This window comes from Abrus precatorius, unplaced genomic scaffold (assembly GCF_003935025.1).
Source record: "Abrus precatorius isolate BTA unplaced genomic scaffold, Abrus_2018 Scaffold2, whole genome shotgun sequence".
NCBI lineage: Eukaryota > Viridiplantae > Streptophyta > Magnoliopsida > Fabales > Fabaceae > Abrus > Abrus precatorius.
The window spans coordinates 4690548-4706030 of record NW_020874362.1 but is presented as its reverse complement, the minus strand read 5'-3'; the positions used below and the strand labels follow the sequence as shown (position 1 = coordinate 4706030).

The following is a 15483-nucleotide window of genomic DNA, read 5'->3' as shown; positions in this document are numbered from 1 at the left end:
AAACAACCACTTTTACATGTCCTTTTGGCACTTTTGCCTATAAGAGAATGCCTTTTGGCTTGTGCAATGCTCTAGGAACATTTCAAAGATGTATGTTAAGCATTTTTTTTACTTAGTGGAGCATTGTATAGAAGTCTTTATGGATGATTTCATTACGTATGACCTATCTTTTTCTGCATGCTTAGTTAATTTAGAGAAAGTTTTGAAAAGATGCATTGACACTAACCTTGTGCTAAATTTTGAGAAATGTCACTTCATGGTAGAGCAAGGTGTAGTGTTAGGTCATATCATATCTGAAAAAGGCATTGAGATAGATCCTGTAAAATTAGATTTTATTGCACAATTGCCTTACCCCTCTTGTGTTCGAGAGGTTCGTGCTTTCCTTGGCCATGCAGGGTTCTACAGGAGATTCATCAAGACCTTCTCCAAAGTTGTCATTCCCCTGTCCGAGCTTTTACAAAAGGAGGTTGAGTTCAATTTTGATGAAAAGTGCAAAGAAGCATTTAATATGCTTAAAGAAGCCCTGACTACCACACCCATTATCCAACCCCCAGATTGGACCAAGCCATTTGAATTGATGTGTGATGCATCTAATTTTGCAGTAGGAATTGCCCTAACACAACGGGTTGGTAAATTTCCTCACATAATTTATTATGCTTCTAGAATCTTGGATCCAGCACAATGTAATTATACCACAACTGAAAAAAAATTGTTGGCCATAGTCTTTGCATTGGACAAATTTAGGTCATATCTTTTAGGGTCAAAAGCTGTGGTTTTTACTGATCATTCTGCCTTGAAGTATTTACTGAAAAAGACATATTCTAAGCCTAGGCTGATAAGATGGATGCTTTTACTTCAAGAGTTTGATTTGGAGATCAAGGACAGAAGTGGAACTCAAAATCTGGTAGCGGAGCACCTGAGCAAAATAGAGGGAGTTCTTGACCCTATTCCTCTTTTAGATAATTTTCTTGATGAACAACTCTTAGAGTTGTATGCTTCACGGGCACCTTGCTATGTTGACATTGTTAACTTTCTTGTTGCAGGGGCCTTTCCAGCAGATGCACCCAGAGCTAAAAAGAAAAGATAAGGAGTGATGCCAAACATTACGTTTAGTATGACTAATCAATTAGAATTTTTACAATCTTATTTCATCTCGTTCCTAGCTCATTAATCATCTTTTGTGCCTAATTGGTTTGAATTGGATCATTTTATGATGTTTGAATTTTATTTGGGCTTTATTTAATTTTTCTAGTATTAGGCAAATTCTGATACTGTTTTGGTTTCTGGGCCATATCTTGAGTTGTAGAGCTCATTTCGTTATGATTCTTGATTTGTAGGAAAGTTGAGAGAAAGGCGCACAATTCCTATAAGAGGTAAGAAACCAATTTTGACGATAAGATGCTGAAACTGGGCCTGGAAAAAGTCAAAAATATGCACTCGCAGTTTCTGACCTTAGTACAGTATTTGAGCCATATCTCAGTCCACAGATCTCCGTTTAAGCCCATTCTAGTTGCGTTTTGAAGCTAACATCTAGGACTACAATTTCTCTTCATATCAAAAATTGAAATGGACAGATATTCATAGTAAAAAATACCACACAATATCTTCTCGGATTTAGCATGGATACTGGGCAGCAATTACAAGCATAAATTTCCCTCCAAAATTCAAACTTGAACAAATAAGGATTTCAGAGACAGCTATTGAGTAGAGGATTAATGTAATTGAATAATTATTAATTAGTTTTTATGTTTTGACCTTTAAAAGGCCTGTATTTAAATTAGGGTAGTGATGAATCCACACTTTATAGATATTTTATTTGATTTTTATAAAGTTTTAATAGAAAAAAATAGATTTAGAGGCTGTAAATAACATTAAAATCTTATTTAGGTAGAAAACAATAGCTTTCTTAATTTTTGTCTTATTTCCATTAATTTTTGTGAATATATTTTACAATTTTGATCATTTGAATAATTGTGCAGGGAATTCTAGACAAATTTCATGAATTTTTGGCTCTTTGAAAAAAATATGAACTGAGAGTAACTACTATCAGATACCAGAGTAATCACTCCAGGGAGCTGGTTTCAAGGGATAGGCCAGAGTAACCACTTTCAGATATCAGAGTGACCACTCCAGAAGCCCCAGACCCCAAGTGTCCTGCGCGTAAACACTCTCAGAAATGGGAGTAATCACTCCAGAGACGCCCAGAAGAAAGTGTCATGCGCGTGTTTACTCTCAGAAATGAGAGTAATCACTCCAGAAAGGGAAAAAGCTAAAGTTGCTGCGCGTGTTTACTCTCTTGTTTTACAGAGTGATCACTATGGGGCCATGTCAGACTTAGTATATATAGACTTTTAGAAATTAGGGTACGTGAGGCAATTTTCCTTAGATTCTTTTACCACTTTTGGAGCATTTTGCAGAGCTTAGGATTCTTGGGTGACAGCCAGGGATCCATTATAGGTTTTAATTTCCAATTTCCCTTGGATTCTCCTTGATTTTACATTAATGTTGCTTATGTTTCTACATTCTCTTCTTTCATTTGTGAAGCCCATCCATATGGAGGGCTAAATTCTCTTGTAATTCCTAGTCAACTCATATGGTTCTTGAATTCTTGAGTTTAATGGCAATATCACTCTTTCTTTCCTTGGATTTATTAACCCCAATCTCTGAATGAAATGAAATTTGCATGAGGGGAACATTGCTTAATGAACCCTAAATTACCCAACGAAATTCTAATCTAAAATTGCTTAATTTTGATTAATCTTTGAGATTGCTTAATCTTAGGGATAGAGAATTGGAGCCCATTAAGATGCTTAATTTTAATTGGGATACTAAAGTTAATTTTCGCTTGTTAAATTAACTTAATTCAAGGGAAAAATAGAGGATTATTGAATCATTTGAAAGAATAGGGATAGAACACATTGATTGACTAGGGATTACTCTTTTTAATTGATTGAATTTCATTAGTTTACATTCTGTTCTTGATTAAAATCTAGAAATTGACAAACCTCCCCCCAATTTACTTGCTTTAAAATATATGTTTACACTTGTTCGATGTATGTTCCCAACCAAAAGTTCCTTGGAGATAACCTAGGACAACACCCTAGTATTGCATTTATATCTTGCATATTTGATGAGGATTAACGACAATCTTTGTGCATAACGAGTAGTGAAAAATCGTTCCATCAAATTGGCGCCGTTGCCGGGGAACTTTGGTGTTAATTTTGCATTGAACTTGTTAGTTGCTCTGTTTTAGTGTTCTGTTTCCTATTTTTCTGCATTATTACTCTGTTTTTGCTGCATAATTCTGCAGCATTTGCTAGCTTGTGTTGTGTTTTCTTGCAATTAATTGCAATTCCTTTTCTGTTTTTGTTGCTTAACCTCTTTGCTTCATTTTATGCACATAGACATTAGTTTTCTGCATAATTATCATCTGATTTTTTCTGCATTTTTTGCTGTTTCATCTAGCTTACTTCTTTTCATTCCTTATAATTAGATTCTAGTGCATGACCAGATCGAATCCTGGGGACTTGTATCCACTTGACCCAGAGATTGATAGGACATTTCATAGTAGCATTAGAACACATAGGAATAGTTCTGAACATTTTGAAGAGTTTTCATCTCCTTCATCTATCTATTCATCACCCCATTCATTAGAATTTAGAATTGAAAACATGGCTGACAATGAAAGAACATTAAAGGAACTAGCTGCACCGGATGTAACATATCAAACCTTATGCATACAGTATCCTGATATTGATGCTCCTTTTGTTCTAAAGACTGGACTAATACACTTGTTGCCAAGATTTCATGGCCTTGCAGGTGAAGATCCGCACAAGCACCTCAAGGAGTTCCATATTGTTTGTTCAACTATGAGGCCACAAGGTGTGCCTGAGAAGCATGTCAAGTTAAAGGCTTTTCCGTTCTCTCTGATGGATGCAGCTAAGGATTGGCTCTACTATCTCCCTCCAGGATCTATTGCTAGTTGGGACAACTTGAAGAGACTTTTCTGGAGAAATTTTTTCCAGCATCAAGAGTTGCGTCCATAAGAAAGGAAATATGTGGGATAAGGCAACTTGAAAGAGAGACCCTCTATGAATATTGGAAAAGATTCAAGAGGTTGTGTGCTAGCTGCCCTCATCACCAAATTAGTGATCAATTGCTCATACAGTACTTCTATGAAGGACTGCACCCTATGGACTGAAGCATGATAGATGCCGCAAGTGGAGGGGCGTTGGTTGACAAAACTCCAATTGCAGCCCGGAATTTGATAGAGAATATGGCTACCAACTCACAACAATTTGCAACAAGGCAAAATTCTTGTGTTACCAGAAATGTGAGTGAAGTTCAAGTTGCTGAGTCTAGTAAAACAGAACACAAGCTTGATGAATTGGCATCCATGGTGAAGCAATTGGCTTCTATGCAAAAGAGTGCTGCTGCATCCTCATCTGCTCCACCACCTATTCCAGCCATGTTGTGTGGTATTTGCTCAGCTACAGACCATTACACTGATAGCTGTCCTACACTACAAAAGTCTGATACTTTAGAAGTGAATCCTCAGGGCTATGCTGCAAATATTTACACTAATAAATTTCCTTTTCCAAATTCGCAGAAGCAGCCCAATTGGGATCTATCTTCCAATAGATATAACCCAGGCTGGAGGAACCATCCAAATTTGAGATGGGGGAACAATTCTCAACAACAAAACCAGCAGCACGGCACTCAATATCAAGCACATCATGCTGGCCCAAATAGATTCCATCCATCTCAACATCAACCACAGCAAGCCCAACAACATCACCAACCATCTTCCTCACAACCAAATGCACCCCAGAAAAATGAACCATCACTGGAGGAGCTCATGAAGCAATTGACCATGAACAACATCACTTTCCAGCAAAGAACCGAGGCTAGTATTAAGACTTTGGAGAACCAAATGGGACAACTAGCCTCATCTCTGAACCAGATGCAATCTCAAGGTTCAGGAAACCTCCCTGCACAAACTGTAGCAAATCCTAAAAATGTGAGTGCAATCACTCTGAGGTCTGGAAAAGTGATGCAAGAGCCCACAGTGTCCAAAGAGAAAGAAGACCCAAAATGTGCTCCATCTAGAGTTGATCTAAATGGAGAGGAAAAGGTTCAAGAACAACCAGAACCTACATCTGCCCAACCAAAGGTGGCAGAAAATGTTGATAGGCCAATTCCTCTACCATTTCCTCAGAGAGTTATCCAGCCAAGCAAGAAGATTGAAGAGGCTGAGAAAGAGATCCTTGAGACCTTCCGAAAGGTAGAGGTGAACATACCTCTACTAGATGCAATCAAGCAAATACCCAAGTACGCCAAGTTCTTGAAAGACTTATGCACCCATAGGAGGCGTCTTAAGAGTAATGAGAAGGTAAATATGGGTAGGAATGTTTCTACACTCTTTGAAAAACAAAGGTCCACAATGCCTGAGAAATGTAAGGACCCAGGAACATTCACTATCCCATGCATTATTGGTAATAATATGATTGAGAATGCCATGCTAGATTTAGGAGCATCTATAAATGTCATGCCATTGTCCATTTTTACTTTACTGTCTCTTGGCCCTCTGCAGCCTACAGGTGTGGTTATTCAGTTAGCCAACAGAAGCATAACAAACCCAGCTGGGATTGTTGAAGATGTATTAGTCAGAGTGAATGATCTCATCTTCCCAGCTGACTTTTACATTTTGGACATGCAAGAGGGAGAATTAGTGAAAGGTGCTGCACCAATCATTTTGGGAAGACCGTTCTTGAAGACTGCAAGAACGAAAATTGATGTGCACGCTGGGACGCTCACTATGGAGTTTGGAGACAGCATTGTGCGCTTCAACATTTTGGACGCCATGAAGCATCCATTGGAAGAACACTCTATTTTCCAAATTGATTTGCTGGATGATTTGATAGATGATCAATGTTCTGAATTTTTAGAAGAAGATTTTGCTCTTAATTTTTCTGAATTTATAGACAATTCCATTTGTGAATATTGTAATAATTCTTCTGTATGTGACAATTGTATTTCTAACTTTTTGAATGTGAATTCTGCAACCTCTGTTATTGAGGAAATTGAAAAATCAATAGGGGAAGAATGTGATATTTTGAGTTCAGCAAGTATAATTGAATCTAACCCCTTTGACTTGAATGTTGCAGAAATTTCTTCTACTGAAAGTGCCAAGTCACTTCCCTCTGTGGAGCAATCTCCTACACTAGAGCTTAAACCATTGCCAGAGCATTTGAAATATGCCTATTTAGAGGAAAATGAGAAGCTCCCAGTGATAATCTCCACTAAGCTGAATATCAATCAAGAGAAGGAGCTCCTAGAAGTGATAAGGAGGCACAAGAAGGCTATAGGCTGGACGCTTGCTGATATTCCTGGAATTAGCCCCTCTCTTTGTATGCACAGAATATTATTGGAGGAGGGTGCTAAACCAGTGAGACAGCCTTAAAGGAGGGTAAATCCCATCATTTTAGACGTGGTGAAGAAAGAAGTCACCAAGTTGCTGCAAGCTGGGATTATCTACCCTATATCTGATAGCACTTGGGTCAGCCCGGTCCAAGTAGTTCCCAAGAAATCTGGACTCACTGTGGTGAAGAATGAAAAAGATGAGTTAATACCAACCAGAGTCCAGAACAGTTGGAGAGTCTGTATAGACTACCGGAGACTTAACCAAGCGACCCGGAAGGATCACTTCCCATTGCCTTTCATTGACCAGATGTTGGAAAGGTTGGCTGGTAAGTCTCACTATTGTTTCCTTGATGGTTTTTCCGGTTATTTTCAAATTTGTATAGCACCTGAAGACCAGGAAAAAACCACTTTTACATGTCCTTTTGGCACTTTTGCCTATAGGAGAATGTTGTTTGGCTTGTGCAATGCTCCAGGCACATTTCAAAGATGCATGCTCAGTATTTTTTCTGATTTAGTGGAGCATTGCATAGAAGTCTTTATGGATGACTTTACTGTATATGGCCCATCTTTTTCTGCATGTTTGGTTAATTTGGAAAAAGTTTTGAAAAGATGTATTGATACTAACCTTGTGCTAAATTTTGAAAAATGTCATTTCATGGTAGAACAAGGTGTAGTCTTAGGCCATATCATTTCTGAAAAGGGAATTGAAGTAGATCCCGCAAAACTTGATGTTATTGCACAACTACTTTACCCCTCTTATGTTCGAGAGGTTCGTGCTTTTCTTGGTCATGCAGGGTTCTACAGGAGATTCATTAAGAACTTCTCCAAAATTGCCATTCCCTTGTCTAAGCTTTTGTAAAAGGAGGCTGAGTTCAATTTTGATGAAAAGTGCAAAGAAGCATTTAATATGCTTAAGGAAGCCCTGACTACCACACCCATCATCCAACCTCCAGATTGGACCACACCATTTGAATTAATGTGTGATGCATCCAATTTTGCAGTGGGGGCTGCATTGACTCAGAGGGTTGGTAAGTTTCCTCACATCATTTATTATGCTTCTAGAACTTTGGATCAAGCACACTGTAATTATACCATAACTGAAAAAGAATTGTTGGCCATTGTTTTTGCACTGGATAAGTTTAGATCATATCTGTTAGGGTCAAAAGTTGTGGTTTTTACTGATCATTCTGCTTTGAAGTATTTACTGAAAAAGACAGATTCTAAGCCTAGGCTTATAAGATGGATGCTTCTACTTCAAGAGTTTGATCTGGAGATCAAGGATAGAAGCGGAACCCAAAATCTGGTAGCTGACCACCTGAGCAGGATAGAGGGAGTTCCTAACCCTATTCCAATTTTAGATTATTTTCCTGATGAACAACTCTTAGAGTTGTATGCTTCACAGGCACCTTGGTACGCTGATATTGTTAATTTTCTTGCTGCAGGAGTTTTTCCAACAGATGCACCAAAAGCCAAAAAGGATAAGATAAGGAGTGATGCCAAACACTATGTTTGGGATGACCCTTATTTATGGAAATTCTGCAGTGACCAAGTCATTAGAAGATGTGTGCCTGATGAAGAGGTCTCATCCATACTGCAGTTCTGTCATGCCTCAGCTGTAGGAGGTCATCAAGGACCCCAGAGGACTGCAAGAAAAGTATTGGATGCAGGACTATATTGGCCATCCATTTTCAAGGATTCATGGCAAGCATATTCCACCTGTGAAAGATGCCAGAGAGCAGGCAGAGTAATTACCTGGAGACAGGAGATGCCCCAGCAACCCATCCTGTACTGTGACATCTTTGATGTCTTGGGTATTGATTTTATGGGACCATTCCCTTCCTCTTTTGGTTTTCTGTATATACTTCTTGCTGTTGATTATGTCTCAAAATGGGTGGAAGCTAAAGCCACCAGGACTGATGATGCTAAAGTTGTTGCAGATTTTGTCCGTAGCAACTTGTTTTGTAGGTTTGGAATCCCTAGAGCCATCATTAGTGATCAAGGAAGTCATTTCTGCAATAGGACTATGGAAGTCTTATTGAAGAAATATGGAGTTGTGCACAAAGTTTCCACTGCCTATCACCCACAGACAAATGGGCAGGATGAGCTCTCCAATAGGGAAATCAAGAAAATACTTGAGAGAGTAGTGCAGCCCCATAGAAAAGATTGGAGCCGCAGGCTTGATGATGCCTTGTGGGCACATAGAACAGCTTTTAAGACACCCTTGGGAATGTCACCATACAGGGTGGTCTATGGAAAAGCCTGCCATCTACCAGTTGAAGTAGAACACAAAGCTTACTGGGCAGTAAAGACTTGCAATATCCATTATGACTCAGCTGGAGAGCAGAGGAAATTACAGCTGCAAGAGTTGGAGGAGCTACGTCTGGAGGCCTATGAGAACTCCAGAATTTACAAGGAAAAGACCAAACAATATCATGACAAGAAGATCTCAAGCGAAGAGTTCTACGTTGGTCAAAAGGTTCTTTTGTTTAATTCTCGTCTTAAACTCATGCCTGGAAAGCTCAAATCAAGATGGCTTGGACCCTTCACTGTTACGAAGGTATTTTCCCATGGTGCAGTGGAAATCATAAGTGACTCCACTAGCAAAAGCTTTATGGTGAATGGACATCGGTTGAAGTCATTCTTACAAAATTCAGTTACCTTGGAAGAAGTTGAGGAGATTGAACTGCACTCACCATGCACTAATCTCTCCTATAACCTATGGTCTGAGTAATCCACTTCATGCGTCAAGCTAGTGACGTTAAAGAAGTGCTGTGTGAGAGGCAACTCACAAAAGATCTTAGGAATTTTTAGTTATTTTTCTGCAATAAATGCTGGTCTTACATTTGAGCCTTTCTATTTTGATACTTCCTTGTCTTGATACCTTGTTGCATTAACTAACATGGTTTTTTTCTGTATAATCTCCATTTTGGCAGAGTGAGATCATGATTATGGGGGCTAAATGCTGTACAAAGTCAAGCAAGTTTGAATGCAGCAGGATGGTAAATATTTTTCAGGCTTAAGGCAATCCCCTTGGTAAGAAAACAAAAGATCATCATGAAAGTAAGCACTTTCCTGAACAAAAGTAATCACTTTCAATTCTAACTTGCATTTTCACTTTCTGTAGTGAACACTCTCACATTTAATAGTGATTACTTTCATTGCATGTAAGCCCAAGAGGTTGCGCGTGTTTACTCTTAAAAATCATAGTGAACACTCCCAAGCCTTTTAGCACAGCACCCAGGGTGAAGCTTCTGGAGTGTTTACTATTGAAAAGTTGACAGTAAACACGCGTAGAGCTTTTTACCCACTTTCACCCTGAAGCCTCTGGAGTGTTTACTATTCAAAAGTTGACAGTAAACACGCGCAGAGCTTTTTACACACCTTGATCTTAGAAGCCTCTGGAGTGTTTACTCTTGTAAAGTTGGTAGTAAACACACACAGACTCATTCCTCTTTTTGAACTTAGATGCCTCTGGAGTGTTTACTCTTAAAAAGCAGAGTGAACATGCCCAGCTCATTTGCACCAAAACCTTGTGCGCGTGTTCACTGTTAACTTTTGAGAGTAACCACTCTGGCCCCCTATATATATATAGTGCTCACTCTCTCACACACTCTCACCCCAGTTCTGAACAATTCTCACCGCCATTCTCAAATTCATCCCCCTCCTCCATTCGTATTTGATTCATTGCCCCAAAGGTTCAGTTGCTCACATCTGTTTCGCACCTTGCACATCCAATTCAGGTAATTTTTAACTTTTAATTCCTGGAATTAGGGCTCTTGCTGTGAAATTAGGGATTTCAATTTCGCAACTTCCTGGACTGCAATTGGGTGTTTTAATCTGTCATTCCATCAATAATTCTGCATTTCAGACTTAATGGACCAGTCACTTGCGTTTAATTGTTGCACTTTCGATATTTTAAACCCTAGGGTAGTTGCCCTGTGCGCCCAGAGTGCTCACTTTGGATATTCTGCATTTGGACCTTTTGGATTGAAATTGTTAACTTGCTGCAGTTATTAATTATATGTTTGGATGATTGAAAGATGAAGGGGGCATTTCATCTGATTGTTCTGCTGAATTGAGAAGTGTTACCTTAGGAGTAACCACTCCCATTTGCAATAGTTTTCACTTTGAGTGTTCTACTGTGCTGATATTTACATAGTTCAACTAGGATATGTAATTTTTAATTTTTGATGCATTTCCTGAATTCACTACTAATTACACAGTTCCCTTGTGCTATCCTAGTTATTTTGACAGCAATTAAGCCTTGTAGTGATCATTGCCATGAACATAAGTAACCATTTTGTCTGCACCTCCCTCACCACAATGTGATATTTTGGGATTCTTTGCTGTCTTGAATGTGATAGATTGTTATCATTGCTGCACTTTTATGATACACATTCAATCACCCTTAAGCACCTCTTTCATGTTGCTGAAAATCTGCATAATCATACACTGCATAACACTATCTGTTCACTCTCATGCTCAAATGCATTCACTGACTGTGTGTACAATTTCTGAAGCATGTATACTCACTCTGAACCTTCATCCACATGCTTAACCTAGTTATTTTTGCAATCTGCTGCATCATACCTATCAAGACTAGATTCTAGAGTGATTACTGTGTGCCATGATCATCATTTTGCCATGTTCTTTACTGCATATGTATAGTATATCTGCCACCACACATGCAGCAGCAGTTCTACACACTATTTCTTGTTAAGTTTGCCCTTTTGAACTGATATGTTTTAACCTTTCTGCATAAATTGTTGTTGCCCTGTGTCCAAAGTAGTTACTGTCATTCTGCATAGTGAACACTTTGGCAGCACAACACCTCACAGTGCACACTCTGACATCACTTAAACTGTGAATCTGCAGCAACATGGCTAATACACACAGGAAGACCACCCCTAGAGCCAAGAGAGCCAGAGCTGCTGGAGCTTCATCATCCAGACCCCCTCCTGCACATGACCCGAGGTTTCGCTCATTAGCTCATGAAGAATATTTCAGAACCAACATCCTGCGAAGGCAGATAGTGCAAGATCGTAACTTTGAGATCCAGGAGGGCACCTATACTCAATTTCAGGAGGAAATTCAGAGGAGGGGCTGGGATCTGTTTACCTCTTGTGCTGGAAATGGGTGGAAGGAGATCACCTAAGAATTTTATGCTAATGCAATAAGGGTAAAAGGAGACCAGCTGGCCCTTCGGCACACTATGGTAAGAGGTGTAGAAATTGATTTTTCTCCATCTAACATTCAGAGGGTTCTGAACATACCTCTAGTGGAGAGGAGAGCTGGACAACTTGATTTCACTACATTCAGCTATCAAGAAAAGAAGGACTACAAGCCCATACTCCAGGCCATCTGTAAACCAGGAGAAAATTGGGAGTTTGACATGCAGCTCATGCCAAAGAATCTGACCACCAAACACCTCCTCCCACCAGCCAAGGTGTGGAGCATTTTCCTGCTAAGCTCCTTTATGCCAGTACGCCATTCCTCCACATTGGCTGTCAAAAGAGCTGAGCTTTTAAATGCCATCCTCACTGGTATGCCAATCCATATGGGAGACATTATAAGCAACTTCATCATGAGCATCTTAAGCACCAAGAGGGACTCCCTTGCTTTTCCTTCCATCATCACCATGCTCTGCCAGGATGCTGGAGTAGACATGGGTGAATATCAGCAGAGAGTCAAAGCTGCCCCTCCCATCACTACTGCCATGGTGAAAGATCTTTTCAATGCTAAGAAGAAGTCTGCTGACCCAGGTCTCTCCCTCCTTACTGAATATAGGAAGAGAAGCCAGTTGAATCTTAGAGAACAGGTCCGGCAAATAGCACTGAGGCAGGATGCAATCCATGCTGGCCAGAAATCCATGCTGACCCTCCTGGAAACTATGTCCCTCAATATAGGAAAGAAGCTGGGCATGACATCAGAGCAAATTTATGACGCCCCTACCTTCACTGCCCCTTTCCTTAGAGCAGCAGTTAACCAAGATTTACCTCCATTCACCACCACCCATGCACACTGCAACTGAGAAGGATAACAGCTCCAGTTCTTCAGAGGAGGAAGAGAAGGAAGAGGATGATGATGAGAATGATGACAATCTTTCATCCTCCAGCTCAAATGAAGATCTTATATAGCATTGCTTTTCTTTCTGTCATTTATATTTCTGCAATTTCTAGCTCATTTCCCTGTATTTAGTAAATACTACTTTCATTGTAATTATCATCTTTAGTACTATTTTCCCCTTTATTTTCATGCATCACCCCTTGAACACTCTTTGACGCTTTTATATATATACTATTTGCAGTTTAAATTCTATTCTTATACTCTGCTGAATCCCTTGTGCGTCTTTGTGCAGAGAATGCCCTCAATAACATCAAGAGGAGCATGAAATTGATCTCTGAGTGTGACTCTAAAAGGGGGGTGATCTCTTTGCCTCTGTTTCGCATTGTTTAGTCTGTTTTTCCTGCATAGTTCATAGATAAAATACAAAAACAACCTCTTTGTTTCTTTACTGTTTATTTTTGATGAAATTTAGTTTTCTAATTCTGATTTTATATTCTGATCGCACTTCCTATTCAACTTAATCATTCTCTGTTTTGTCAATAATTATCGTTCTTACCATACTGAACATAGTTTCCTGTAAGGTGAACTGTATTCACATGTTGCTATGAAATTATCATCTTTTACCATGGTACAGAATTGGGCCTTAAAATTCTTTTTTGTGTGCACATTACATGTACTTTTGCATTCATCTTCTAGAACTTGCCTTGTTTCTTAATTGAATATGCATTGTACAATTTTTCATCTAGATGATTGAGGCTTTCTTTGCACATATCCACCCTAGAACACCCCCCACCAAATTTCCTTTGTTCTACACTCCCTTCTTTTGCTAAACTTAGCCTACCAACATAGTTTCCTTCCCTTAAGAGAGGTATTTCTTTTGAGTTGCGTCAAGAATGATTGCAAGAAACTAAGTTTGGGGTGCTAATTGTGACTGTAGTTGCTTGAGGACAAGCAAGATCTTAAGTTTGGGGTGGTGAGCATTATACATGTCCATATTACATGTCAAAAAAAAAATGCTTGAATTTGAAGAAAAGAATGATTGCCAAAGTCCAACGAATCGAAAAAAAAAATAATAAAATGAAGGAATGGAGGAAAAAGGAAAAGAAAAAGAAAAATACAGCAAGTCTTTTTGATAGAAAAAGAAGTTCCACATAAGGCAAAATAAAAAAAAATGATGAAAGAATGCCTAAACCTCATAAATTGCATCCTTTAGTGCATTCCATTCTAGTTATTGTGCTCATTCACTCAAAAGAATTTTCCTTTCTTAAAAACCCACTTGAGCTTTTGCCATTCCTTGATCAAAAATTGAACCTAACCTAACCACATTTGTGACCAACAAAGCCCTTATGATAGGTGGTTCATTGTATCTAGGCAAAGCAGATTGAGAATATGGGCAAGCATATGGTAGGGTGAGGCAAAATGCATGAATTGAGAGAAACACTGAGCCTACAATATTAATGAGTGAGAGTGAAACACTATACTGTGAGCTGGATGATTTCTTTGCATTGTGTGGACTGCATGAAACCTTGCTGGACTTTTGTTTCGGTTTAGTGGGATTTTGCATGAAAATAGATGATATGAGTGTGATTGTTTTGTTGAATGAATCCATAATTTTGAAAATATTGGAAGAGCTAATTGGAGTCTAAGATTGGAATGGAAATCTTTGAGAAAATTTTTGGATAAATCCAACCCTTTACCTTCAATTTTTTTAAAGTTTTAGTTTGCTTGAGGACAAGCAAAAGTCTAAGTTTGGGGTTGTGATGAATCCACACTTTATAGATATTTTGTTTGGTTTTTATAAAGTTTTAATAGAAAAAAATAGATTTAGAGATTGTAAATAACATTAAAATCTTATTTAGGTAGAAAACAATAACTTTCTTAATTTTTGTCTTAATTCCATTAATTTTTGTGAATATATTTTGCAATTTTGATCATTTGAATAATTGTGCAGGAAATTCTAGACAAATTTTATGAATTTTTGGCTCTTTGAAAAAATATGAACTGAGAGTAACTACTATCAAATACCAGAGTAATCACTCTAGGGAGCTGGTTTCAAGGGATAGGCCAGAGTAACCACTTTCAGATATCAGAGTGATCACTCCAGAAGCCCTAGACCCCAAGTGTCCTGCGCGTAAACACTCTCAGAAATGGGAGTAATCACTCCAGAGATGCCTAGAAGGAAGTGCCCTGCACGTGTTTACTCTCAGAAATGAGAGTAATCACTCCAGAAAGGGAAATACTCTCTTGTTTTACAGAGTGATCACTATGGGGCCATGTCAGACTTAATATATATAGACTTTTAGAAATTAGGGTACCGGGATTCATTTTCCTTAGATTCTTTTGCCACTTTTGGAGCATTTTTGCAGAGCTTAGGATTCTTGGGTGACAGCCAGGGATCCATTATAGGTTTTAATTTCCAATTTCCCTTTAATTCTCCTTGATTTTACATTAATGTTGCTTACGTTTCTACATTCCCTTCTTTCATGTGTGAAGCCCATCCATATGGAGGGCTAAATTCTCTTGTAATTCCTAGTCAACTCATATGGTTCTTGAATTCTTGAGTTTAATGGCAATATTACTCTTTCTTTCCTTGGATTTATTAACCCCAATCTCTAAACGAAATGAAATTTGCATGAGGGGAACATTGCTTAATGAACCCTAAATTACCCAACAAAATTCTAATCTAAAATTGCTTAATTTTGATTAATCTTTGAGATTGCTTAATCTTAGGGATAGAGAATTGGAGCCCATTAAGATGCAATTTTAATTGGGATACTAAAGTTAATTTTCGCTTGTTAGATTAACTTAATTCAAGGGAAAAATAGAGGATTATTGAATCATTTGAAAGAATAGGGATAGAACTCATTGATTGACTAGAGATTACTCTTTTTAATTGATTGAATTTCATTAGTTTACATTCTGTTCTTGATTAAAATCTAGAAATTGACAAACCTCCCCCGAATTTACTTGCTTTAAAATATATGTTTACACTTG

General features: G+C 38.5%; 1 protein-coding gene across 1 annotated transcript; it reads left to right on the top strand.

Annotated features, from left to right (window-relative positions):
* The first annotated feature begins 5053 nt into the window (after nt 1-5053).
* On the top strand, nt 5054-11578 carry LOC113859339. The gene is made up of 6 exons (XM_027492143.1): nt 5054-5173; nt 5243-5582; nt 7866-8002; nt 8117-8993; nt 9078-9144; nt 11299-11578. Exons 1-6 carry the CDS (start codon nt 5054-5056, stop codon nt 11576-11578), a joined length of 1821 nt encoding a protein of 606 aa, XP_027347944.1.
* Nucleotides 11579-15483: the final 3905 nt, after the last annotated feature.

Excerpts from the sequence above, each read along its gene's own strand:
- LOC113859339 (XM_027492143.1), top strand. The coding sequence starts at position 5,054 with ATGCAAGAGCCCACAGTGTCCAAAGAGAAAGAAGACCCAAAATGTGCT. Across the intron at positions 8,003-8,116 it reads GATGTGTGCCTGATGAAGAG|GATTCATGGCAAGCATATTC; the intron begins GTCTCATCCATA and ends TCCATTTTCAAG. Across the intron at positions 9,145-11,298 it reads AATCTCTCCTATAACCTATG|CAACATGGCTAATACACACA; the intron begins GTCTGAGTAATC and ends GTGAATCTGCAG.